Raw genomic sequence first — 27,730 nt, 5'->3', positions numbered from 1 at the left:
TGTCTAGCATGGGGCGAACATATTCGCTTGCTATACGGTCACGGTGAGTCGGACTTCCTTGATTTGTCGCGCGCCCATCGACGTAGTAATTCAGCTAGCGTGCAGTAGTGTATGAAAGGAGCAATAAATGCACTTTTGATTGTTTGCACTACTCCTTTGTCCCAAGAGCATGTGTGAGACCCCACAACATGTACCGTAAATGGCTGGGAAAGAATGCACCAAAACAATGGTTATTGTCTTGGAATTCATTTGCATCATATGGCAAATGAGTTCTATATGGCTGTCCATGGACAAGAGGTTAACTCTGTCATTACAGCACCTACAGAAATCAATCAATTTGATCACCAGTTTTGCTAGGTGTTGTTAACCCAAATATGAACGTCAACCAACTAGCCCAACTCGCCATCTTGCTGTTAAACATTTCCGTTGCAATTTTTCTACCAACAACGACACGCACCATCTGAAATAATGACTGAACTTTAGCTATTCAAGTCGTCAGATTTGACAATTTTTGGCAGATCGGGAGTCTGGAAATATAAACCTTCCACTGGAGGTTTTGTCGAAACTGGCCTCCAGTGCTCCTGGCATTTCCTCGATAAAAACACAAAATTGGCACTTTGGTGGCATTGGCAACATAATTTTTTATTCTTCTTGCGATCAATTTTGATGAAGATGAGTTAATTAGGATTGGAGAAAATTAAGGCCAAATGTCCCTTGATTGAATCTAGAGCCAAAACAGCTCTAATAAATCAATGTGACATGGCAGATTTCAAAGAATTTTCTATTATTTGAGGTATTTGAGTCGTTTTGGTGCAGAGAAGCATCTGGGAACTTGCTTGGTAGAGCCTTTGCTTCCTTTAGAATGCAGTGCCATCCTTCTTACAGACATGAAATTAACTAAAGCCGAGTACAAGCTGTCATATCTATGGCATCTCAGTGGGCTAGCGTGGGAAATTCAGGGCCAGCGTTGCCACACCTAATTTTTGCATCTTTTCTCAACGACTAAGCCTCCTCTCGCTAAAAGAGCAACCTTCTTGATATTGCAAAAGCTTAATATACTAATTACAGCTTAAAGGGCCCGTTAAACCCCTTGAGCTTGAAAATCTTTTACATAGTAGAAGTTGTGGACCACTCTACAATGAACATACAACCGAAAGTTTTTCAGAATGATGTAATAACAAGGTTACTGTACATTTGGTGAACGACTACATGGCTGCCGCAGTTTCTCTCTCTCCTTCTCCGCAGGCACTCCCTCCTGCTTGCTCACTAGTTACATGCAGTGCAGCAAAAGCTATGTGTAGCGCCGCAGAACCAGAAGGGCTCCTCTCATCGCCCTCTACAAGACGCCACCTGAACGGCAGCTTCATAGAAGGATAAGTGGCGTATAATGAGCCAGCCCGCCTCCTTTTCAGAACACACGGCTGGCTCTCAATAAATTTGGCAATCTCTTCTCTTGCTGATCGACCAATTGACAGCTTTTACCCAGGTGATATCACGCACATGACCCGGCTGGCATCATGACGCGCGAAGAAGAAACCAGAAAAGCCCAAAGAGGAGCATGGGATTGTTGTTAAAGGGGCCCTGAACCACCCCTCAGGCTTGGTGAAAAAACACAGTTGGATAGCATACGCTGCTGTGAACATCTTGGAGCAATTTTGCAGTCGTGCGCACCGCGTAGAGCTCACAAGCTGAGCAGATAGCCTCCTTTTTCTCAAACTGTTTTTTTAACAGAAACTTTCACCGTACTCTTTTCCGGCTACTATATTTCGTCACATAGCAGATTCCCTTACACGGCTGCTATTGGCCAATAGTTGACATCAAGCAAGAAGGGTGTTTACATGAGCCTGCTTCTTCCTACTACTACTGTCTATATTTATTGACGCAGTTTAATAAACAGGCTGAGGTAAGCGAAAATCTACTTTCGAATTTTGATAGGAATTTCGTACTTCAGGAAGAAGCCGACTATTGTCTGCTCACGCTCGGCCGCAGCTGCCGGCATTCAAATTAAACTTTGGCCAGCCTGTTTATCGGTGTCGTAGCTGTTGGGTCTCGCTAATTTCAACTAGTAGTTTTAAACACTCAACTACCCTTAAACCACACGAAACTTAAGACCACATGTATGCTTGTCAGCGGGCGCTCACTCCTGGTCACTCCTGGCTAGACACGCCTTGGCAGACATCGCTTCGTATTGAGCTCCTGACAGCGCTTCAAAATGCGCAAGTCGGATGTGGCTACTATCCGTCAGTCAAGCTGGTGCAGAACAAAATCGGTCCGTAACGGCATATGAGCGTGAGCTGTTCCAACTATGCACCGAGTACCGTCGAGGTAGTGTGGGCCTGGCGGTACATGGCAGACAGTTCAACGGATTTTCCAACCACCACCGAAGCAGCAGAGGGAAAGGCACTGAGGTGCGCACACGCACACACATACACCACCGGCATCTTCCGTGCTGAGGAGGAGTGAATGCACACACAAAGCTTAACCGTCTCGCTCGCTCAAAGGAGACAGCGCTGGCGAGCCGATGGAGACATCTGGGCATTGTGCACCCCGTGCGGAAGGAGGCGAGAATGCATGCACAAAGGCTAACGTCCTTTTGCCATCATGGCCTTATAGGCATTTTTTAACGGTTGCAGGCGGCTCGGCGTATTTGAAATGCCAAGGCTTTGGCGGCATGACAGAAATTCTTCATTACACAGGCCAGTTGTAACAGAGTGCGCATTCCAGCCCTGTCGTGCATAAAGCAAACATGCGTGTGGCGCATGTGCACCACAGTTGCACGTAGCTGTGGTCTGCTACGTAGCATAGATACGGTGGCTGCCACGGGGTGCCGCGACGAGCTTGCTCGCTGAGTGCACTGCGGCTTGCTGAGGACAACTGCGTTTGGCACGTTGCAGGCACTAAAATCGGAAATAGTGGTGTCTACGTGAACATCCAAACTTAAATTTGAACTGCACGCCCTGGTGACGTTCAGTAGGTGGACCGTTGTGGGCATACCCTGCTCTGCCATAGCCTTCATAGTGCAAGGCATTGAAGAAGGAGTGGAAGCACCACGAAGGGGATCATAGGTGATCTTCGCCTATAACCCCTTAACCCATAACTCATAACTCCACTTTTGCTGAATGCATTGAACTACTTATTGCGACAAACTACTTATTGCGACACCTGCGGCAGAAAGGATGTTCCACATCCGCCACTAGGTTTTGAGTGGTGCCGCTGGCTAACACTCCCAGGGTTACTTCTAGTTGTTAAACATAAATACCCAAGAAAGTGGATGGGAAAACGGTTCCACGGTAGCTCAATGGTGAGAGCATCGCACGCGTAATGCGATGACGTGGGTTCGTTCCCCACCTGCGGACAGTTGTTTTTTCATCCATTTTGATTTCCACTAATTTATCATTTCTTTAATTCAATTAGTAAAGTACAAGTAATTTCCCCTGTGTTGTCCTTGGTGTTAATGTTTGTTGGCTTCTTATGATATGATTAATAAAAAATCGGGCCCCTCGGTTCCCTTTCTTCTCATTATTGCGACAAAGTATTTCTCAAATAGTAGTCTACTTAAGTCCAAATGCATTTCTCAACTTCGATAAGAAATAGTTCAGGGCCCCTTTAATGCGATTAGCATTATTAAAGGGCTGCCTGCCTGACTGGCTGTCTGTTTGTTGGAGTCTCTAACTGTTTTCCTGGGCAGTCAATGGTCTAGTGGTAAGAGCATCGTGGTGCTGTGATGAGCGAACCAGCTTCAAAACCAATCGTGTGGCCAACCTGGCTCACTGGATATGTGACATAGGGTATGTGCCGTTCTTCAATTAACCCATTTACGCCAACTTGTGTTACTGGGTAAGTGCCATTGCTTGCGTGCCGCGCTTCAATGAACCTCACCCACCCTAACTTGGATAACTGGGTACGTGAAACTAGGTACCTGTCACAATTCAATGAACCTCTTTGCCGCGAACGTGGGTATATGCCAGTGCATATATGCCACTCTTAAATAACAAAAATACATATTGTAGCGAAGCGTTGGAACTCTGAAGTGGGTCGTCCGCTCCAGCGCCTTGAAGTGGGTCTCCTTCTCCAGTACCTTCTAGTGGGTCGTTTTCTGCGGCTCTCGAGCGCCGCTCGTGCCGAGAGTCCGTGCTGCGCTTTTTGGACTGTCGCCCTTGCGCTGCTTCAAGTACCATCCAATAAATATCCTTATAAATTGGTGGAGAGTGCTGTACCCTCAAAACCACTCCGAAACCCCTTCGATGCCCCTGGAGCTTTGATCCAGTGCACTACCATCTGCCATGCCGCAAGACGCCTACGCCCACCTGCATGTCCCGGTGTCCCTTGTCAACGCGACCCACCTATCTTCACTGGCGCGGATGGCACCGACGTGGAGGACTGCTCGCTATCTACGAGCGTGTGAGTGTACCCAACAAATGGGACGAGGTAGGAAAATTGAGCAACTTGGTCTTTTACCTGGCGGGAGTAGCAAGTCTGTGGTACAACAACCACGAATCCGATTTCCCGACCTGGTCCGCTTTCAAGACTGCCATTATCGACATGTTTGGCCGCTCTGCTTTTTGTAAGCTGCAAGCATAACAGCGTTTGCGCGAACGAGCGCAGCAGGCCGGGGAATCTTTCACAAGTTACATAGAGGACATTCTGGACTTGTGGAAGAAAACCAATGCAACCATGTCCGAGTTGGATAGGATCAAAAATGTCATGAAAGGCATTGACGATGACGCCTTCACTATGCTCCTCGCCAAAAATCCTCGTATGGTGGCAGAGACAATAACGCTGTGCCAGAGTTATGAGGAGCTACGTACATACGTCGTCTACGTACGTACGCTGCCTACGTACGCCGATGTCACTAGGCTCCGTCTGCAGCCCACCATGCAGCCATATCAGCAGCCGCTACGTCTATCGCGTCCTGAGCCATGGGTGGGACCCTCTCCGGCAAACCGTTGGCGCACTTCCGACAACCGTCCCATATGCTTTGTGTGCGGTTACGCCGGCCACGTTGCACGTTTTTGCAATCGCGTGCAGCCACCTCGAGTCGCATCACCCGTCATGAGCCAATCCAGCCGCACTAATTACGAACCACCGCCGCCTGTGTCACCAACGTTACGCCCAGTTCCATCTACCCGCCGTTCACCATCTCCACGATGTCGCTCATTGTCGCCGATGCGGCCACGTCCGGTCGCACGAGATCGGGAAAACTCGTCGTCGCAGTCCACAAGGCAACGGCTGCGACGCTATCGAACTGTGAAAGCCCTCAGCAGAGACCATCGAACATAATAGACGTGTTTGTAGACGGTGTTCACTCATCTGCCCTTATAGACACTGGAGCCGCCGTATCCGTTATGGACGCAAAACTTAGCCGTTTGCTACGAAAAGTGACGACGCAACTTTCGGGGCTATCCCTTCGTATGGCTAGCGCCCAAAGTATTCACCCAACAGTAGTATGCACAGCTCGCGTCGTCATTTGGGATGCCATGTATGCCGTCGAATTCATCATCATTCCTGCATGCTCACACGACATCATCCTGGGATGGGATTTTCTCTCCCACCACAACTCCGTCATTCATTGCACACCTGCCGAAATAGAACTCTCGCCGTTCTTAGAGATGACGCCGGCAGACAGACCTTCGCTTTCGAGCAAGATATTCGTCACACACGATACCCAAGTGCCTCCGAATGCGTCAGCGGCTGTGTCAATGTACTGCGACGGTCTCTGCGACACCATAGCACTCCTTTCGCCATCTGACCACGTTCGCACTCAGAAAGGATTGTTGGTGCCCTTTGCGACAGTGCAAATCACTCACGGTGACAGCGCTATTTTTGTTAGCAATCCATCCCCATATACTGTCACATTGCTGCGAGAGCAATGTCTCGGCAGAGTGGAACCCCTCGAAGACGCACAAGTTGTGGACGCACCCGATGACACGCACTGGCCCAGCTCCTGTACGCTCAGTGCTGTTTCGAAGTCTGATTCGTCGCCCGAAGATGTATTTGGCTTCTCCATCGCTGAAAACCTTACGCCGGTCCAGCGTTCCCAGCTTCTGTGCATGTTGGAAGAATTTCGCCCATCTTTCGATGTCGCGCAGACTTCCCTGGGCCGCACATCCACTGCCATGCATGGCATCGACACTGGCTCCCAACTGCCACTGCGACAACGTCCATATCGCGTATCTCCTGCAGAGCGTCGTGTAATTAACGAGCAAGTCGACGACATGCTTCGACGGGATGTTATTCGACCATCAAACAGTCCCTGGGCGTCTCCGGTCGTTCTTGTTAGAAGGACGGTTCCGTACGGTTCTGTGTGGACTACCGACAGCTATACAAGATCACCCGCAAGGACGTCTATCCAATGCCACGAATAGACGACGCGATTGACTGCCTCCAAGGAGCTCAATTCTTTTCATCGCTCGATTTGCGCTCAGGGTACTGGCAAGTCCCTACCGCTGAGGACGCTCGACTGAAGACAGCCTTCGTCACGCCTAACGGCTTGTACGAATTCAACGTCATGCCGTTCGGACTGCGTAATGCGCCCGCGACCTTCGAGCGCATGATATATACCATCTTGCGCAACCTGAAATGGCACACGTGCTTGTGCTACCTCCACGACATCGTCGTTTTCGCTCCGGACTTCTCCACGCATCTTCAACGCCTCCGGCATGTTTTGAGGCGTTCGAGCAACGTCGGCCTACAGTTGAACCTAAAGAAGTGCCAATTTGCAGCACGGCAGCTCACAATACTGGGCTACGTCGTGTCCAAGGATGGAATTCTCCCAGACCCAGCCAAGCTTCGGGCCATAGCCGAGTTCCCCAGACCTACGTCCATCAAAGAACTGCACAGTTTCGTAGGACTGTGTTCCTACTTTCTCGTTTTATTCGAAACTTCGCCACTATTATATCGCCACCGACGAAGCTCCTTGGCAGTAAGGGGCCCCTCGACTCGTGGTCGTCAGTGTGCGAGGACGCGTTCGCAAAGCTCTGTCGTTTGTTGACGTCTTCGCCCATACTATGCCACTACGACCCTACGGCCCCTACAGAGGTGTACACGGACGCCAGCGGTGTTGGCCTTGGCGCTGTCCTTGCGCAGCGCAAGCCAGGGTTCCCTGAATATGTCGTGGCGTATGCAAGTCATATGCTTACTAAAGCCGAGGCCAACTACACCGTCTCCGAAAAAGAATGCCTGGCGATCATCTGGGCCCTTACGAAGTTTCGCCCTTATTTGTATGGTCGCCCATTCGATGTCGTTACTGACCACCATGCACTATGCTGGCTGTCGTTATTGAAGGATCCCTCAGGCCGTCTCGCCCTTTAGGCACTTCGTCTGCAGGCCTACGACGTCTGCGTGCTTTACCGCAATGGACGCCAACATGCCGACGCCCTCTCGCGCTCCCCATTACCCTACGACAACGCCCGCTGCTCAGGAACTCAGCTGGCCGTTTCTTCAATCGACCTTCACACCATCGCTACACAACAGCGCAAGGACCAATGGATTCTCGCTGATAGACTTGCTCACTGATCTGTCGGCAACACCACCTACTCGCGCATTGCGTCGTCAAGCCCACCATTTCACCATTCGCGACGAGCTACTTCACCGACGCAATTACAGCGCCGACAGCTGCCAGTGGTTACTGGTAGTACCCCGCTGTCTCCGTTCTAAAATATGCGAATCGTTCCACTCTGATCCACAGTGTGCACACTCTGGAGTATACAATACTTACCACCGAATTCGACAACGGTACTTTTGGCGGGGAATGAACCAGTACGTGCAGAAATTTGTTCGCTACTGCCTCGATTATCAGCGCTGGAAATCTTCGCCGAACCTCTCGCCCGCAGGTCTACAACCTTTACCTTCTCCTAACCGGCCGTTTGGGCGCGTTAGTGTCGATTTATACGGACCTCCTGCTCTGACGTCGGCTGGTAACCGCTGGGCCATCGTCGCTGTTGACCACCTCACGCGATACGCCGAAACTGCCGCCCTTCCAGCGGCTACAGCACGAGATGTTGCCTCCTTCCTACTCCACCGATGCATACTGCGTCACGGTCCACTCCAGGAGCTACTCAATGATCGCGGCCGTGTCTTCTTGTCGAAAGTCGTCGAAGCCATTCTCAAAGAGTGTCACGTCGTTCACCGCAAAACTACTGCTTCCCACCCACAGACAAACGGTCTCACAGGGCGATTTAACCGCACGCTCGGCGACATGCTCTCAATGTACATCGCCACCGACCACACAAATTGGGATGCCATTCTGCCCTTTGTCACCTACGCCTACAATACCGCCCCTCAGAGTACAGTATAGACCACTTATAACGTAACCGCTTATAGTGCAGGACCGGATATAGTGCGGTCTTTTCAGACTCCCGTTAATTTTCCCATAGCACTCCATGTATACACGTATCGCTTATAGTGCAGTTGCGGGAAACGAAATACCGGTTACAGTGCGGCTGCCTGGGAGTACAGAAGTCAGTGGAGATGGCGAACGCTCCCCTCAAACGGGCACCCCAAGGAGTGCTCGAGGAAGAAAGAGAGACGAAGTGGAGGAGAAGGGCACGTGGTGCGAACGAACAGCCACTGAGGCTGAAATCAGAATCTTCAGTGCGAGTCGTGAAATATCACGGCGCGCATAGCGAGCGAGGGCCACGAAACTACCAACGCCAGCCAACGCTCGCTTCACGATAACGGCTGTAAACAAAACTTCAGGGAGCGGGCGGCGCCGGCACGGCACGGCGAAGGGCGCACGCAGAGACCGTGGAATGTGAGGGAGGAGGGCGGCAGGGAAGCAGATTTGCCTCTGCAACTCTGCTGCTTCGGTGGCTTCCTTCGGCCTCCCTCGTAGCTCCCTCGCTTTCGACTGTCACCGTGCGCGCCTGCCGCCGTGCAGGCGCCACCGCTCCAGCTGGCCCGGCGCCAGCTCCCCGAAGTTTCGTTTTCAGCCGTTATCGGGAAGCGGGCGTTTGCCGGTGTGGGCAGTTTAGTTGGCCGGCCTGGGACACCGCCACTGCTTCCCTCTGCACCATATCCGCAGCGTGCAAGGTCAACACGTGACTAGAAAGTAGAGGAAGCATAAAGGAGAAAGAAGGGCTCACTGCCATTTTCTACGCGTGGCTACGGTGACGTGGCTGAGACGTCGGCACGTACACGCATGTTCCGGCGGAACGCAGAATCGGCAACCTTGCCATTTGAGAGTGGGTGAAATTTCCGACGCGTTTTTTTTTCTTTTTTTTTTGTTGTGTTCGCGCGCGACATTAAGGGGTCTCTCCTAAGCTTTTACTCTATGGCGGTGCCGGAGCAGTGCTGGTCAGAGGCGCCGCCGCGTGAATTATTTCGAATTAACGAGATTCGACTGTAAATTGAATGCAAACATTCTAGCCGCATTCCTCGATTGTCGCATACGCGTGGCGGCTTGGTGCACGTTTTGCATATGTGCGGGCCTTGAAAATTGTTGCTTTGGTTATAGTGCGGTACCGCTTATAAAGCGGATATTCGCGACTCCGGCGACTTACGTTATAAGCGGTCTACACTGTACTACTGGCTTCTCACCGTTCTTATTGTATGGCCGCCCCCCGTCGCACAAGATCGACACGATCCTTCCATACAAGCCAGACACGTCTGAGTATACTCCTATATCTGCCACAGCCAGACATGCTGAAAAGTGTCGCGACCTTGCCCGGACCTTTACTACAAATGAACAAGAGCGGCAGAAGAGCATTCCCGGTGAGACCACCACTGCTGCGCCCACGTTTGTCCCTGGGGCGCCCGTCTGGCTCTCAGTCCCTACCACCGCAACTGGACTCTCTTCGAAACTACTGCCCAAATACGAAGGCCCCTACCGTGTCGTAGAACGCACGTCCCCAGTAAATTACCTCATCGATCCCGTTGAACCATCTTCGGACATGCGCCGTCGAGGGCGCGACATCGTCAATGCGGAGCGCCTCAAGATATACCATGGTGACAACCAAGATACCACTCATGGTGACAACCTGTTAAGTCGTCAGGCGGCTCCCTTTTCACACCCGGGGTAATTGTAGTGAAGCGTTGGAACTCTGTAGTGGGTCGTTCGCTCCAGCACCTTGAAGCGGGTCTCCTTCTCCAGTACCTTCTAGTGGGTCATTTTCTTCGGCTCTCAAGCGCCGCTCGTGCTGAGAGTCCGTGCTACGCTTTTTGGACTGTCGCCCTTGCGTTGCTTCAAGTACTGTCCAATAAACATCCTTATAATATAAATTTCTACGGTGGTGGGCGGAGTCGTACCGGCGTCATAAATATTCATACAATCTTGTCCGAGTATATATTCACACACACACCACGAGGGCACTTTGCTACAGTGGTGCTAGATGGCGCAGCACGCAAGAGCATCCCAGTTGCATACACGCCTTATAGACGGCATATTTCGGCAGCTGCAATACGGCGTGTCGATACGTTGTCGATACGATCAGCTTCAATGCTGATCGCAGCAAAGTGAACATTCATCATAAGATTATTTTTTTTTATTTGAAGCTTTCTATGTTTTCCAAAGATGATCATTACAGTATTCTGAACATGATGCATGAATTTAAGATGAGTAAAATGCAAGAGCTGGTTTAGAACCCTTTAAATTATTACTCCTATGTGGAATCTTGCTAAAGAAAGCCTATTTCACTGAACAAGCAAAAAAAAAACTAGCTGACCTGCAGACACACGGGGAAGTCGAACTTGTCAAGGGGGTCGAAGAATTCGAGTGTCTCGGCGATGGGCCCGCGCAGGGCGCCACCAGTGCTGGCAGGCGGGCCCAGCTCGGACAGGTGGAGCCGGCCCTCGGGTCGCTGTCCCGCGGGTCCCCGGTCGGCCAGCAGCAGCAGTTGTGAAGCGTATGCCTGGCCCTGGAACTGGTGCCTGCACAGCTGCGCACACTGGCCGGGCAGCAGCTGGCTCACTCGCCGGTCCACACTGTACAGCTGGACCAGCCCAGAGACCACCTGCTCCTGCACAGCCCAGAGAAGGAGCCGCCACGGAAAGATGACACACACACTCGCTGGCTTTCCTTGGAGATAACAAAGCTTTGGATGGTGGAGAACTTTGCCTTAAGGTGTAGCTTCACGGCTGCTCTGCCGTGAAGTAATACCTTAAGGCAAAATTTGCATACAGCCTGCACCCCAACTTTACTGCTAAATCTAAAAAAAAAAGCTTTATGCAGGTTATACAGTTAAACCTGCTTATAACGAACCTCCATATAACGAATTCCTGGATATAACGAAGTTTTTCTATTCCCCGCCGTTACTCCATAGAAGCACATGTATTTGAGACCTCTACGTAACGAAGTGGCAGCGGGAGACCCCCTCGAAATAACGAATTTTCCCCGCCGACAACCTAGAGATTTCGCCCCAAATTGTGCCATTTTTGCGCGAGCAGCAGCCGGAAGCACCTTCTCCGCCACGACGGAATGCGAAGCGGCGGCGGCGCGCTTGGCGCGCTTGAATTCACGGCGACTGCGAGGCGAGAGCGAGCGCACATGTGCGTGCTTGCGTGAGGCAGGCCTGCATCCCTCGACCTGGCGATCTTGCTGTCGCAGGCATGACCTTTTCCCCTCCCTTTATTCAAACCTGGCCATATCGAAATACTGATGGCGATATGGTAGCGCAAATTTAGGGTCGCACTCGAATCTAACGCGCACTTCTTTTCCGATAAAATGGGTCCAAAAATTGCCTGCGCGTTAGAATCGAGTACGACCGTAAATTTGCACTACCATACCGCCATCGGCATTTCAATATGGCCGCCTCCTACGCACTTCGAGCCTAGCTCCCGTAGCTTCGACCGTGTGCTGTAGTACGTGTGCTTAGGCATTAGTCTACCAATTTAGTTAAACAGCGAATGTTTACAAGGTGATACGGCCGATAAAACTACTATCCTTACTTCGTATAGCTGTCTGCTAATTTGCTGTCGCAATCGATGCTTCACCTTTCGGGCGAAACTGGGACTTTTTTGTTCATCACAACTTTAGTGTATTGGGAGTAAATCTTGAGCGATGGTTATATTTCTGTATAAAAGCATGAGGTGCACGGTACTGTAAAAGATTTTTTTTCTTGTCTTTTGGTCAAGAAAAACGGGTGCGCGTGACAATCGAGGGCGCGTTAGAATCGAGTAAATACGGTAAGCGTTTCTTTTTCGAATTTTTGTGCCGAACCTGCATATAACAAAATCCTCTTTATAACAAAGTTTTTGGGGAATTTGTCAATTTCGTTATATCCAGGTTTAACTGCACGTGCAAAAAACGATATGTGTTTTGGACCCACCTCTTGAAAGAGTCCGGTGACTGCCAGCCACTTGAGGCCTGGGTCTGTGATGTAGCCGACGAGTTCTGTGTTGCGTATGCGCTCATGAAGTGAAAACATGAACACCGGCTCTGTTGGCGCTGGAATCAACCAAGGAAAAGACAGCGCTATAGTCTAGAACACTCTGGCGAGTTGTGCCACAGACTTAAAGGGCTGCTAAACCACTGAGCTCTCATCTTTGCTATTTTTCCAGCGTACTTATCTAGGAAGCATGTGGACACTATGTCAGCACCAATAGTCATGTTGGTGCTTTTTTCTTGTTTGAAAACACCGTCAGCTTTTGTTTACCAGAACTCAATGCTTCTCGGCTACATGCAATAGCCGCGGTACACACAGGGCACAGCAGGCTCCTTGAGGTGAAAACAGTTGATTGCACATGACAAGAAAACGAGACAACGAGGAAGAGCGGGCATGCAAATTCATGGCAGACGCATACTGGCAGATGGATCAGAACTGACATCCCTCGTAGATGGACTAATCGGCAACTATTACCCAGGTGACATCACATGCCTGCTGGAATGACTGCTGGAGTCGCAATGTGGGAGGAATGGACCGGAAAAGCCCAGAGAGGAGAATGCGATTGTTTTGGGGATTTGTGGCTTCCTCAAGGCGCATAAGCGCTTCTATCTTTGTGATGTACACGATTCTGTACACAATGTACATGTTTGTTTGAAATGTGTTAAAAAAATGTCAAAGCTGGTTTCAGGACCCTTTAATGCACTAGCTTCCCTCACAAAAGCCTCGTGTGATACATATTTCTCAAGACCCTTGCAGTGTCAGAGGTGGTAGAAATGCTATTCCTTATTATCACCTTAGCATACACCAGCTACTCTTGTTCAGCTTCGTAACTGTTTCTCTCATTCATCATAATCATCAGGCTATTTTTATGTCCACCGCAGGACGAAGGCCTCTCCCAGCTATCTCCAATTACCCCTGCCTTGCACTAGCCGATTACAAGTTATGCCTGGAAATTTCCTAACTTCATCTTGCCACCTAATTCACCGCTCTCCTCGACTGCACTTCCCTTCTCTTGGTATCCATTCTGTAACTCTAATGGTCCACTGATTATACGTCCTATACATTACATGGCCTGACCAGTACCATTTTAAAGCGAAGCTTTCTTTGCATTTTCCATCAACTTTCCTGCTGCTGCTGTTGTCTTGCCGAATGCGTGTCATATGAAAAGTAATGTCATCGCCACACTGCCGTCATCGTACCATTGTCATCCCTGCTATCTGCTGGCTAGTCTTGCACAACTGGCCAGCAACAAACATGGTGCAAATAAACATTGGATATAGCACTAATTAAGGCAGCCCAATTAGCCGGTACAGGACACAGTGCAAATAAACATCGGATATAGATAGCAGTCACAGAGGCATTGGGTAATTAAGGAGTACAGGAGGCATACGTGAATATCTTGGGCAAATATCTACAAGGATTGCACAGCAACCTTGGTTCTCCACAAAAAAAGTAGAAAGATACCTATCAAAGAGGGGTCAGGCAAGGAGACACAATCTCTCCAATGCTATTCACTGCATGCTAGAAGAAGTATTCAAGCTCTTAGACTGGGGTAGAAACATATGGGGCAGAAACTTGGAAGTTAACATAGAAGCTCGAGAACAATTTAAGGACCGCGCAAAGAGCGATGGAACGAAAAATGTTAGGCGTAACATTAAAGCCATGTTTACACCGAAAGCGGAGTGTCTAAACGGCGAAGCGGATTTTCAACATACACTCAAGCTGCGCCAAAGCGGAGAGCTACGGCGAGTGGAAAAATATCGTTCACCAAGCGACCAGGTAGCTGCCTTATTTTCCGCCCGCTTTACCCGCCTGGCGAGGAGGTTTTCCCTGCTTTCCACTTGCCCGCTCTGCCTTCGGTATGCGCGTGGCGAGGCGGAGTCCCCCGACACGGCTGCGGGACCGGGGACTGACAAGGAGGGAGAGAACCCTCCTGCTATGCCTACAGATTGGCTGCTGCTGGACAGCCGCCCGGAGCTTCCGCCTGGGTAGAACTGACTCACCAGCCTGCACACAGTGCGGGGCAGACGAAACACTGGAGCACCTCCTATGTTTCTGCCCCGCACTCAACCAATATGGAGCCACCATGGTGGCTCAACTACGCCGCATGTGCCTGCCTTCAGCCTCCAGCATGGACCTGCTCTTCCCAGCCCACAGTTCCAGCAGGGTATTCAAAGGTCGTACTTTGCTACCTTGTCGATTCGATGCTGGCTGTCCGACTGTAAGGGCACCCTGCCCGAGACGATGACAACTACCCTCTCCCTCCCCTTCTTCCACTTTTCCTACTTTCTATCCCCCTTTCCCTGCCCCTCAGATGTTGAGCCGTGCTCCATATAAGGGCTACAGAAAAATGCATTTTTTCTTTTTCCTCAACCTCTACTACTACTACTACTCAGTGTGAACGTGCCTTAAGAGATAGGAAGAGAGCGGTGTGGATGAGAGGGCAAACGGGGATAGCCGATATTCTAGTTGACATTAAGCGGAAAAAATGGAGCTGGGCAGGCCATGCAATGCGTAGGATGGATAACCGGTGGAGCATTAGAGTCACAGAATGGATACCAAGAGAAGGAAAGTGCAGTGGAGGACGGCAGAAAACTAGGTGGGGTGATGAAATCAGGAAATTTGCCGGTAGAAATTAGAATCAGCTAGCGCAAGACAGGGGTAACTGGAGATCGCAGGGAGAGGTCTTTGTCCTGCAGTGGATATAAATATACGCTGCTGCTGCTGCTGCTGATGATGATGATGACAGATCAAGTCAAGGCGACCTGATTGGCCGGTGCAGGACATAGTGCAAACAAACACTGGATATATCTTGAATTAAGGCGGCCCACAGAACCAGACATAGTGCAAACACACACCGGATATATTGCGAATTAAGGCGGCCCACAGTACGAGACATATTGCAAGTAAACAGCGGATATAATGCGAAGTATGGCAGCCCATGGTACCGAACATAGTACAAACAAACACCAGATAAAGTGTGATTAGGGCAGCCTGCAGCAGCAAGTGATGTATGTGAGCTCCAACATCGACGTGCCGTCGTCATGCCATCATCATTTCATTGCCTTCATGCCCACTGTAATAATTTCTTCGTCGTCATATAGTCGCCATGCCATTGTCATCATCACATGGTCACCACCATTCCATTATCATTTTGTCGTCACTTCAGCATCATCATCACATGGCCGTCGTCGTCACACCAGTATCGCCATCGTATGGTTGTCATGCCGTTGTAGTGGTTCCGTCCGGCTGTTGTAGTGATTACAGTGTCGTCAAGCCATTGTTATCGTGCCTTCCTCGTCATTTCATTGCTGTCGTTGTGCTGTCATCATACCGTCTTTTTCATGTCATCACGGTCGTTCCATCTTCGTTATTCCTTGGTCATCATGCATGCCAAGGGCATGATCGAGCGCAACGAGTTTCTGTTGAGCGAGGCGGTTCCCAGTGGAAATAAATGTCCATCTGTGTCGTGTGGTCTCGACTTGCAAATGATTGCTAAGCAGCAACAGCATTCGTCACAAACACCAATGAAAACTTCGCTTAAACTGATTCCCACAGCGCGCGGGATCCGTTTTTTTTTTTCCTCTAGAGTATTGGCTACTCCGGTTTGCTCTCTAAGTCACACCACTGTCTTCTCTTTTCTTAACATTACGCCTAACATTTTTCGTTCCATCTCTCATTTCTCTCATTACATAAACTACAAAACTTGGAATTTACATTGCAGTGGGTTCACCTCCCATGAGCCGCTGGTAAGAAAACATAGGCCAGGGTTCCCAAACAAGAACAAGCTTTAATTCTACTCATCCGCCATTGGGTGCATGGTCGACACCAGTCACAGAATGCCCCCTCTCAACCCTGGGCCCACAGGGCGCTTATGGAGCCTTATCATGGTTGTGAGCGGAATGGTATTGCAGCTGCATGTGACGGCATGATAGATTGAGCTCTGTGTATCAGATTCACAAACAAGCATAGTGCAAATTTCTGCAAAGCCTCAGCAGAGAGCTGTGTTGGAATTTTGTGTATATTCAACGTAACCGCAATGAACTTACACTTGCAAAATTTACGAACAGACCATGCAGTTCCCAAACTTTACAAACAGACCACACATTTAAGAGTCCTTTAGCTGTGCATCATGGTTGAACAAAAGCAGCAAGTCTAACTTCTATGCCAAAGCACAAGCTGCAAGAAGAAAAGAAGGCAAGGACACAGCAGCCTGGAGTCAATGACTGCACTAAGCAGCTCCATTGCAACATGCCCCTTCCCACGGCCTAGCAACCCAAGTCATACAACTGAACAAATGTTTAGATAAACCATGCTCAAGATTGACCTTCACTTAAACATCACTGCTATATTGTCACTATGTGCCTCTGCAAGTCGTCAAATACCATCCTAAGCTTTATTTTCAATTTCCGAAGTTACAAGGAGCCATGATGTTACAAGGAACCACGAGATAACAGGGATATCCCAATACCTAGCTCGTATAAGTGCTTAGCACAGTAAAAAAATTCCAGCTTAACTACACTCCGACAGCGTCTCCTAGAACAGCACGGGGGGGGGGAGTCACCTACCCGAAGAGCAGTCCCAGTGGAAGACAGCGTCGCGTGTGACCAGTCCTAGAGTGGACGGTGTGACCCAGGCCCAGTAGACGAGGTCTCGTTCCAGCCGGCTCTTGTGCAGCAGCTTCTTGGTGCGTGTGCTGTACAGGTACAGCGCCCACTGGTCTGCGCACCACAGCGGTGGGAAACAGTGAGCAAGAAGTCACGAGGGTGCATGCCTGATCAACCACAAATCTGGTGACACACAGACAGCATTGCATTCAATCAAACATAGTTCTGCTGCTAGAGTAGGTCAAACCCAGCCAGAAGCCACACGAGGGTAAAAAAAAAACTAGTTAATACATAAACTAAAATCATTTTTAAGAGCAGGGAAGAAAATTTCACAACAAGCTTTCATTGTGCATTCAGCCTCTAGGAACTGCCAATGCAAGCTGTGCTAGACAACAGTCACAGTGGCATCATGGCTGAAAGTAAAAGAGGAATACTCAAGCCATGGACAAGGCCTGCTGTCCAAGACACTGGGGCCGTGACTCCTCCACAAGCCAAACTTAAAGCTTCCGGTGACACATCCACCTAATCTTCACATACACACCCATCATCACTTGTCAAGCAGTATGCACACATAGTTATTGAGATCAGAATCTGCCCGTTGTTTCAAAGCTTCAATGAACAGATGGGTTGAGGAGTAGGCGATAGCTTATTAAGGACCGCTGCCAGATTTTTGGGTGGCAAATGGACTTGATTACATCAACTGATGCCTTTTTATGACTACATGGTCACAACTGCATGTCAGTCACAATCACAGTTAACACGCAATATTTATGGGGGGAAAAGAGAAAAAAGCTGAACTACCTAACTTGAAGAAGTGCCATTACTGTCACAGAATTAAAGCAGAGGCAATAGGTCACGTGACCAGCAGAAACATGGTGGATGAGGAGGATCTGAATTTTTTTTTATTATTTTGTGCAGTGCACAAACCAGCAGGGAGAAGGTCGGGTGGGAAATGGGATGAGTGTCTTTTGCCAAGTGAGCTATACATAAAAAAAGCATTTTTCAAAGCACAATTCACAAACACAGTCTGCACAAACAAAAGATTAGGGAAAGAAAATGGTAGAATATCTTGCATAAGAGGATGCTAAATAAAAGAATAATCTGAGCTGTATTAGCCTTTTGTAATGCCCTTCGATAATTCCAGAAAAGCAGGCGGGTCTTCGATATCAACAGCTGTTGATATCGAAGAAAGACAAGGTCTTGGGTGCATTAGCGTTCCATGTGGTTTGCTGTTCCATTATGCTCCTGGTGGAAGGCCTATATGTGTAGTAAACAGGTCGATTTCGCTTTTCAGGTGAGTGAAACCGTTGGGCGAGGAAGCATATCATATCTCATGTGGCTATTTACCACTGAAAGCTGGGATGGTACACAATCAGACCTTTGCCGACTGCTGTTCCGATATGTTGATCCCTTCTGTTGCCAAGTTCGAGTGATTGCTTTTTGACGTGCAGGATTAGTAGACGGTGTACTCGCGCTCTGTGCTATAGACATACGTCAGGTGTTTCATAGACGGTCTTGCAAGCTTTGAGGATACCGGCGGTAGCTTTCTGCGTGAACCAGGGGCGTAGCCAGGGGGGGAGGGCTGATGGGGCTCCAGCCCCCCCCCCCAATATTTTTTCGTGCTGGCATGCACCGCCGACCAAAACAACCACTGGCGCTCTTTCTTTTGAATCTCTTTTTCACGCTCGAAAAGACATTTCGGCATGAACATTGCAAATTCGGGCTGGATTTCGTGGCAACGCCCTTGCACCTGGAGTCACGTAACGCAAGGAGCCCCATCCGAGCACAAACTTTCAAGGGCTTTTCGATGGCGAGCGGGCGCGTCGCGGCATCTCGCAGCGGCTGCGGAATCTACGGAGCGCAAGGATTTCAATTCCGAAATTTTATGGGTATAAAGTTCTCATAAACTTTTCACGCGAAAGGTGCACTGACATTTCCAAGGACGTGCTTTAGATTTTCAATTCTGAAACTTTAAGGGTTTAATGTTCGTATAAACTTGGGCCGACATGCGCACACTGGAGCCCTCGTGTCCAAGCCGTTCCAGAAATGTATGCACGCGCTCGCAATCTTCCACACACAAGAAAATACTAAATATCACTGTGACTGTCAGCTGGCACCTGATAATTTTCTCCAAAGATTTTCAGGAAGCACGCCCAATGTGATCGATCAGCTGGACCAGGGCAGGCAAAGTAAAATAAGAGAAAACAGAAGAAAAATAAAGTATTGAGGCAGTTCTTTTTTGTGGGCGACAAGGTCTGGCTCTTCGTGGCCATAGGGACAGTGATCCTATGGATTTAAGCCAAAGCCCCCCACTGAAAATACTGGTATTTTCAGAGCGCTTCTTCACATGCGAGCTGATTGTGAAGATACATATCTGAAGAATCATTTGGAAAGTTGCCCCAGTAATGAAATGCCTTGTATTTAAGCCCAAATGTACAAAACCAAATCATAGAAATTTGTGGTGAAATCATCGAAGGAAGCTTAGATGCAAACGTAAACGCTGCAGGCTGCTTCTCCATACTTGCTGATAAAATGACGGATATTGCTGGAATCGAACAGCTTACCATTTGTGCAAGGCACCTAAACAAGGATGCCAACGATATCGAAGGAGCGTTTTTAGGTTTTAGCACCGGAATAGATGCCCTCTTTCATTGCGACTGCAAGTTCTATGTAAATGTGTACAAACTGCTGCAGATTCTTGTCACCCTTCCAGTGACCACTACGAGCGCAGAGAGAATATTTTTTAACGTGAGATTACTAAAAAACCACTTGCGCTTTACAATGTCTGATGAACGCATGGTTAGGCTGGCGCTTCTATACGCCCATAGAGACGTCGGCATCAACGTGTCCGAAGTCATTGACCGCTTCGCTAAACTTCCCCAGCGAGTGAAGTTTGTCCTTTAGATAGCGAAGCAGCAAAAATTAATGCAAGTAAAAAGCTCTGTTCCTTCAGGTCCATAAACTCGTAATTATGAAAACGTATGACTGTTCATTAGCATTTAAAACCACAGAAATATTCACCAATTTTGACCGACCTTGCTCATTGAAAGCCTGGCCCATGCAGCGTTTCCCATCAAACACACTCGGATATTGGGTAGTTCAACTTGCTGCATCATCTGTGGCTTTCGTTTAGCCTTTTCTTTCCTTTTTAGCTACCTGCTCTTACTTCTTTTTTGAACCGAAGCAAACCCTTCTACTTCTTTAATTTTGGGTGCAGAATATTTGTTGCCGCTCTGCAAGCAGTTAAATTACACCTCTTCGTAGAGATTTCTGCATTATTCCTTTATTATTCGACAATATGTTGCTGTAGCGACCGCCGCATGGCCCAAGTACAGATAACGATTTCTGCAATCTTAGTTTAGTTCTTGCCTGGATCGTCCGTCTTTCTATGCATAAAGTTTACTGTCTGCGACTGAGCAACATGTTTATTTGTCTTGTTTACGCATTATATACAGTGACATTTGCTTAAATACGTAGATTCATTGGAGACTTATACATATATTTAAATATCTTGTTGCGAGGTTTTGTGTATACAAGCAGTGAACCTTGTTTCCAGCGACACTTTTTTGCCCTTTATCAAGTTGTATCTTCGCATTTGTACATTCCATTCTGTCTTCACATTTCTAATGTATATTTTGCAGAACTCCTACTTTTTATATGTACTCACTGTTGCGAGCTATAATCTCGGTGTAGTTACACTACACGATCGGTAACAGCTGCTCCTGCGCAATCTATTGCAACGAAGGACAGTGTCATTCAGGTTTTTCCCTGGCCGTTACAAAAATGTAAACAAGGCTCTTGAATGACAAATATTCATCAAAATATTTGTCCTCAACTTGTTCATTTCATGGCCTTTACGTTTTTCATATCAGCTGCATGCATTGCTTTGCTGGTTTGAACTGATATAGTTCTAAAGTATGTGTGATATTTTCTTCACTTATTAAATAGACAAAAAAAAAAACGCGGAATCATTGATATCAGTTATTTCTGCCATAATTTTTAGGACATGCGAATATATTCTTTTATGAAAAAACACATATTTTACTTGACAGTGCGTAGCACTCAACAATTAGTTTGCAGCATCTAACATACAATGGCATTGGCAATGCAGTTATTATTGACGTATTTGATCCTTGAACAAATTCTAAATGGAGGAGGCCGCGCTGCAATGTGAGCCCCCCCCCCCCCGAACAAAATTTCTCGCTACGCCACCGGCATGAACAGCGACGTGTCACGATCGTGATTTTACTTACGTCCATGGGGGAATTCCACATAAGTTTCGCAGGCAATGAGCTAGCTTAATTACAGAGGTTCAGTGGCATGAAGAGAGAGCACGACGTGGACTACGCTTTGTGAACACGTTCTATGTGCCCAGGCTGCGATTCCACTATGCAAGCTTTATGGTAGCGTCGGCGACCTGATTCCAAGACTGCACCATGTCGGAGCCCATGCTAATGAATTTGCTGGGTAGTGGGGCTATCTACGAATAGGTACGAGCAGACGACAGTAGCCAAGAGAGTGACTTCCGGTCCCAGTGCTTTCGAGTGAAAGCTTCGACAGTCCCCGACAGCTGAATCACGTGACTTTCACGTGCCCTTTTGTCAGGGCTAGTCAAACCGGAAGCCGCAAACAGTTTGCGGGCAGTCCGGGGCTGCGTAATCGAAGAGGCCCAAAGGCTATCCACCCCTGCTGGTGGGAATGTTGAAATCTTGAATTGCATGATAAAAATCGTTGTATTAAATTACTAGGCAGACGGCTGTGCATATGCCGGCCTTTAGTATTACCAGAGTCCTTCAATACTTTTCTCCTAGTCATGAAACTCCCGCGTAACGCTATGGGAGAGCTTCATATAGCGCCCGCAGTTGCGGCGCCGCGGCGCTAGAAGGGCGACGGGGAAGGCTGCCGCTGCCGCCGAAAAGCGGAGTGTCGGTGCGGCGTACTGTTGTGAGTGGTTGTTTTTTGTTTCGTCTGAACGTGTCTGTCCATGTAGTGACATCTACACTTCTTAATTCACAATAGCAGTGATGCCTAACACTTGCTGTGCGCCAGGCTGCCGCTCCGGATACGAGGGCGTCGACGAAAAAGTATCCTTATTCAGTTTACCAGCAAACCCAGAACTACGCGACAGGTGGAAGCGAGCAATCCCGCGACAAGAGACTGCCTGGTTCTCGTTCGAATCGGAGTATTTTCGCGGGTGCGAGAAACATTTTGATGCCGGAGACATTATTCGTGCGGACGTGTGTACAGTGAATGGAAACGTTGTGTCACTGCCACGCGATCGACCCAAACTGGTATAAAGACGCTATTCCGAAGATTTTCTAAGGCGTACCTGTGTATATTGTCTAAGACCAAAGAACGTTCGCATGCAACGACACGGCGCCCACCTGCAAAAAGGCGGCGAACGGTATCATCAAACTGCGCTGAAGCTGAAGTGGCGACCGTCGCATCTGCAAACGTCACCGATGCAGCCGAAGAAGAAATTCACGGTTAGTCTGGTACACACCTTTCGAATATGCTTCTTGCTCACTACGCAGGCAAACTGGCATCACTCTCATTACGAAATTCCTTCTTTTGGACGATATACTACTGGAGCCGGCTGAGTGCATGCAAGATATCTATCGTCCGGAGTCAACGAAGGACTGCATTTTGGACTACCTTGGTGGCTAGATTGCATGAAAGTTTGCTAAAATAAGCTGCAAGGACTGCCTCTAAACACTGAGGAGCACCTCCTGAGAGCTAAGTGCACTGACCGAAATAAAGACTAGGGGATTTTTCAAGTGCCATCAGACCAGCTTTTTGCCTTCTGGAAATTGTAGACGAGCACCTAGAAGTGTGCACCGTGGACAATATAGCCTGTGCCAATGTCTGCATGAACATTGTTGAAGACATCCTGCTGAACGACCGTACTTCCTCGGCCAGTGTTGGCTGCGCAACACGTTTTGTCAGCGCTACGGCTGAAGGTGTGCACTTTTTTTATTAAGTGCCGTTTGCATTTTTTACATGCGAAAGGAACAGGCTATTTCGTGCTAGTGCTCGTTCATCCTGTCCAGCCACAGGAGAGAGGAAAGCAGTGACAAATAATTTTTCCAGGTGTTTTGTCTCAAAAGTTGGTAGATAGAGATCCACCAACTTTTCTTCCAGTGTATCAAACGCAATCTTAATTGCAATCATATGTGCACTAGCGCTTGCTGCACTTTGGCATTCTTGACGCTTGCTAGTAATTACTCCCTAATAATCGTATACCATGCCCTCCATTCCGCCCTTTTACAAAGTAGACACTGTCCTGCAAGGGGTAGCGTGGTTAGCATAAGTCAAAATGCTATCCACAAGACCTATGCAAACTTTTCTGTTAGGCAGAAAAAATAATTTAAAAATTGGCTCTAGTTGAATGAAGAAAACTGAGTATAAAGACAAACAAGAGAAACATGCAAAAAATAATACAGTTATTCAGTTTGATCGGTAAATGTAGTCTTGAATGACCTACTGACGATGGAAGCTCCGAGCTGTTAAAGGGAAACTGAGACATCCACCCAAATGTAGCAATTTGCTACAATGGAAACCCAACCGGGTTCCTCGAAAGAAAGCCTCGCAGTTGAAGAAAAATTCGTCCTGGTCCGGGACTCGAACCCGGGAACACCGCCTTTCTGGGGCAGCCGCTCTATCATCTGAGCTAACCAGGCGGCTAGCAGATGGCAGGGCGAAGTCGAATTTGTCGACAACTCGAAGCAAAGGCAAGTGTATGACGTAATAGTTCAGCGGAAATCTGCTAGGTGGAGATAAGTAATTAAAGGGAAACTGAGACTTGGGTGGATGTCTCAGTTTCCCCTTAATTACTTATCTCCACCTAGCAGATTTCCGCTGAACTATTACGTCAAGCTCCGAGCTGGTTTCAATCTGCGCAGGTATTTTTATAAAAAGACTCAGGTGGTGTTTTCGGGCGACTAAGTAAAACTCCAACCTTGAACTGATGGTCACTGCGACATTAAATGTGAATGGATTAAAAAAATACACTCACACAGGTTTCAACAGATCATGTTTAAATTTGTATGCATAAATGCAAGAACTTTCGCTTAGAAACCACACATATCCTCTATATCTACCATGCCAAGTTCACAGCTGCTGCTGCAATTAGTGCCAAGATGACTTTATTCAAGCGTGCCTGTTCTGCACGCGAAATTCCCATTGGCAGCTTCGCGATGCCCCAGAATAAACAGGCAATTAACAGGAGAATAAGAGCTGCGGACCGCCAGCGCGCAGTAGGGCGCACCATAACTTCTTGCGCAAGCAACGTTAATTTGTGGGTCAGCTAGGCTTAGCCATGGCACACTGTATAATTTAAGCACGATTTTAATCACCTACCCAGGAATCAGGAAACATAGGTATAGGTACGAGCACAAGCGAAATTGCAACACTTGACTGGCAGCCTTGGGTGAACCATTGCTAACAATCAATGACTTGAAGTAATAAACAACTCGCATGCTATCTTATTTGGTCAATAGTAAGCACTGCTACGTTCAGTTAGCAGACACAGTGCAATAAAAATGTGGGCGAGGTGTTTTTCATGGCAAACATCCACGCGAACGCGCGACTGGCCTTCCAAGCGCGGCAGATCGGTGCCCTTCTACTCACGGCGGTGCCTCTGGTGGCAGCTTTTGTCCCTATATGAAACTTCAGGCGGGAGTTTCATGACCAGAAGAAAGTATTGAAGGACCCTGGTATTACCCAACAGTAATAAATGATCACCGGAGAATCTAGTGCCAGCACTCCTTTAACAAACCGCCTTCTAGCTCTTACTCCATTTGTCATCTGTGCCCATCTGCTCCTCCACAGCACCACTTGTTGCTCTGACCTTCTCTTGTCTTGATTTGTCTCTTTTAGCCACTTCGTCAGATGTTCGCCAACACTACATGAATGATCTCTGAGCACAACTGTGAATACGCCTTTCAATGATACTTCAGCTAAATCCCACAGTCGCAAACTGCAATGATGTATCTCTTACCTGTGATGGCTAAAAGGGGCTTGTCTGGATTCAGCTTGGCACAGCGTGCCTCGACCTTGTAAGTCTGAGGCGCAGACCGCTGTGGGTTGAACACCGTCACCACCGAGCACCTGTCGGCACTGCTGGAAGCACTGCAGCAAATAATGTACGAAGTGTCACGCCCATTGTACCGGTCAACACGCAAATTTGCACACTTTAGCTTGAGAACAATGTTACTGCACTTGAAGAAGGGTCATAAGGTCAGGATTCAGGCAGCTACGCGCAAAAATGGTTTCCAAAGACTGTACATCATTCTAAATATCCACAGTTTGTGGCTTTGTTCCCTCTATGAAAGTTCCACAGCATGCATACCACTCCAAATTTGTTTTTTACGTGGAAAATGTGCCCCATGTACCTTGGAAGGCAAGACGAAGAAATTCCAAACATGTGACATATACGCATGTCACAGGGTCTAAAGCAGTGCAAAATGACAAGTTGCAAGGCTGAACATACTTCTGTCTCGCCTTGGGTCGCTTGAATACCATTGTGTATTACGCGAAAGCTAAGGTTCCTTTAGATACTGCTGCTATATCGGCAATACCGCGCAAATTCTTTGACCCCAGAGGACGTGTTTATTATGCGGGAAGATTCCTCGATGCCGAACTAATCCACGATGTCACATTTCATTGCGTAACTGCCCCCGCATGCGTGAAAGAGCAGTAGCGACGGGGTTCCGCATAGCCCTGCCGCTCTCATGTTTCAATTAGTGCGCGGCTCTCGGTCTTTCCAGCAGAGAGAGCGTGTGAACGTGAGTATTCCAAGCGCCTGGCATAGCGAGAACGTGCGCACCAGCGCGCGCCTCCGACAGCTCGCGAGCTTCCGTGCGCAAAGGCGCGACCGTAAACTCACTTTCGGCAGGTCATGGTGTGGCGAATGCAGAGCCACTGGCTCGGGGTGACCGTGACACGCGGCCATGTGACGTGCTCCAGCGGAATGCCCAGCTGAGTCAGCTGAAACACGAGAGGAAAGACGCAGCTGTCAGTACGTGCCGCGGCGTCGTTGATAAACAGCGCGCTAGTCCGGACACCCGACTTTAATGGACCGCCAAGGGGACTAAGGCAGCTCTCTGCTAAGTGCAGAGCTCGGAGGAGAATTACCTGGACGAGTTCTGTCACGCACAGTGAAGGGGTGACGCTTTTCGGGTCGGCGGTCGACTTTTTCCTGACGGTGGACATCGTCGGCCGCTGTCATCGGACAGACGTCGTCGCGTTTGGCAACGAATGACAGTTTGTCGCGAGGAGGCCGGTACATGAACATGGGGGCATCGGGTAGCGCGTTATGTCAACGCCAACCGCGGCGTTACCGCCAGCGGGACACCCTACAACAACGTGCAGCGCTTCGAGCAACGGGATCCGGGCCGCACGCAAACATCCGCAAAAACTTCTCGGGCCGGCGGTGATGCTGATGGCGATGACCATGGCTGCATGTATCGTCGTCCCAACCACTCAGCACCTGTCATCGTGCTAGCTACTACAAAAGCAGGGGAGCAGATATAACAACGCGTTCTCTATCTCCCGAGCAAACATGTCCACTTGGACTTTTTACGAGAAGCATGAGTAGACATATTGACAAGGGTCGGCCACGAAATAAATATTCGCAACACACCCTGTCAATCACTAGCAAGGCACCCGTGAGTGAGTGAAATCTTTATTCACATAAACGAAACAATCGCGCCTTGTTTAACCACGAACTTGCTTTCGTTCGTGAGTCTTAAAAATCAGAAACAAGCGTGTCTTTATCCATACATCGCAAACGGAACAGTTTTCACCGCCAGTAGATTCACTAGGGCCGCACGGAACGCACGCACAAACGCGCTCGCGACCAGCGAGCGCACGCACGGAGGGGTCGTCAGTCAGTAATCGTCGTGAGTGATCTCTTGGTGGTAGTGCATTCCCCGGTCCTTCATCGCCTTCGCCCTCTGCTTCTCGAGCTCCTGCTTGGCGTCCGCTTCGATGCGCTGCACCTCGAGTATGTCCTCGACGCTCACTTCTTCCAGGTTGGCGTCCTTCTCCTTGTCTTCGTCGATCTCGCCCAGCAGAACGACGTTGTCGCCGCGAATGACGAAGATGCCCCGAGGAATGTCGCCGTACTGCTTGCCCACGTGTATCCTCTCGATGGTCTGGTGCAGGACCAAGTTGGCGAACTGGTCGATGCTCCGTAGGTAACCGATCAGGGTGCGTCCGTCGCGTAGAAACACGAGAAGCTTCTTGTCGAGCTCCTCGAGGAGGCTGGCCGTGCCGGGCAAGTAGAAGAGCGTCATTGTCTTACAGTTTGCTTACGAAAGTCCGCACCGCAGTCCTCGCATGCGAACAGATAAATTTCGTGAACCGAGAAAATACTAAACCATGACGACCGAACCAAACACCAAACTTCCCTGGTTGTCGACCGGCGCTCCGTGCGGAGAAACGTGCGATCACGTGTTGTTTACGGCTGCCAAAAGGCGAGATGAGCACAGCATTGGAGCACAAATTGAGGTAGCGGTCCTTCGCTTCTAGTACTCGCGAATTATGAATTTGAGCCTGTAAGTTTTGTTTTTTACTTAGGTTATGTCGCTGCGTTTATATATTGCGGGAAAAAGTTTGTTGCAGAGAGAGAGAAATATTTTTTTCCGTTTCTCCTTTTCTGACAACCTCGCAGCCGCGAACTTTGAAGCAGACACTACCGACACTACAATGACGAGTGCCAAGTTTACGCAAAAGTTCAAACTTTGTCTGCCCTAGTAGTTAATTCTAATTATGTCAGTCTGCTAAGTTCAACACACAAGG

The 27,730-nt window shown here is 48.8% G+C and overlaps 2 protein-coding genes across 3 annotated transcripts in view; both read right to left on the bottom strand.

Annotated features, from left to right (window-relative positions):
* Nucleotides 1–26,504, bottom strand: part of LOC119445624 (clathrin heavy chain 1) — a 42,528-nt gene extending 16,024 nt beyond the window's left edge. Inside the window, exons 1-6 of one of the 2 annotated variants that reach the window (XM_049663464.1) lie at nt 26,063–26,504; nt 25,815–25,915; nt 24,927–25,057; nt 16,889–17,041; nt 12,264–12,382; nt 10,662–10,949 (exon numbers count right to left, since the gene is read on the bottom strand). In XM_049663464.1, coding sequence (XP_049519421.1) covers nt 10,662–10,949; nt 12,264–12,382; nt 16,889–17,041; nt 24,927–25,057; nt 25,815–25,915; nt 26,063–26,140 — 870 coding nt within the window. In that variant the 5' untranslated portion in view covers nt 26,141–26,504. Of the gene's footprint in view, nt 1–10,661; nt 10,956–12,263; nt 12,383–16,888; nt 17,042–24,926; nt 25,058–25,814; nt 25,916–26,062 lie in introns of both variants that reach the window. The other variant, XM_037709886.2, reaches the window with a different exon arrangement.
* Nucleotides 26,505–26,596: 92 nt separating this feature from the next.
* On the bottom strand, nt 26,597–27,398 carry LOC119445623 (U6 snRNA-associated Sm-like protein LSm1). Its single transcript, XM_037709885.2, has one exon. The coding sequence runs from the start codon at nt 27,223–27,225 to the stop codon at nt 26,818–26,820; it is 408 nt and encodes a 135-aa protein (XP_037565813.1). The 5' UTR covers nt 27,226–27,398; the 3' UTR covers nt 26,597–26,817.
* Nucleotides 27,399–27,730: the final 332 nt, after the last annotated feature.

The sequence above is a fragment of the Dermacentor silvarum genome, chromosome 3, assembly GCF_013339745.2.
Source record: "Dermacentor silvarum isolate Dsil-2018 chromosome 3, BIME_Dsil_1.4, whole genome shotgun sequence".
NCBI classification, from domain to species: Eukaryota; Metazoa; Arthropoda; class Arachnida; order Ixodida; family Ixodidae; genus Dermacentor; species Dermacentor silvarum.
This window is presented reverse-complemented; position numbering and strand designations above follow the sequence as displayed.

Excerpts from the sequence above, each read along its gene's own strand:
- LOC119445623 (XM_037709885.2), bottom strand. The coding sequence starts at position 27,225 with ATGACGCTCTTCTACTTGCCCGGCACGGCCAGCCTCCTCGAGGAGCTC.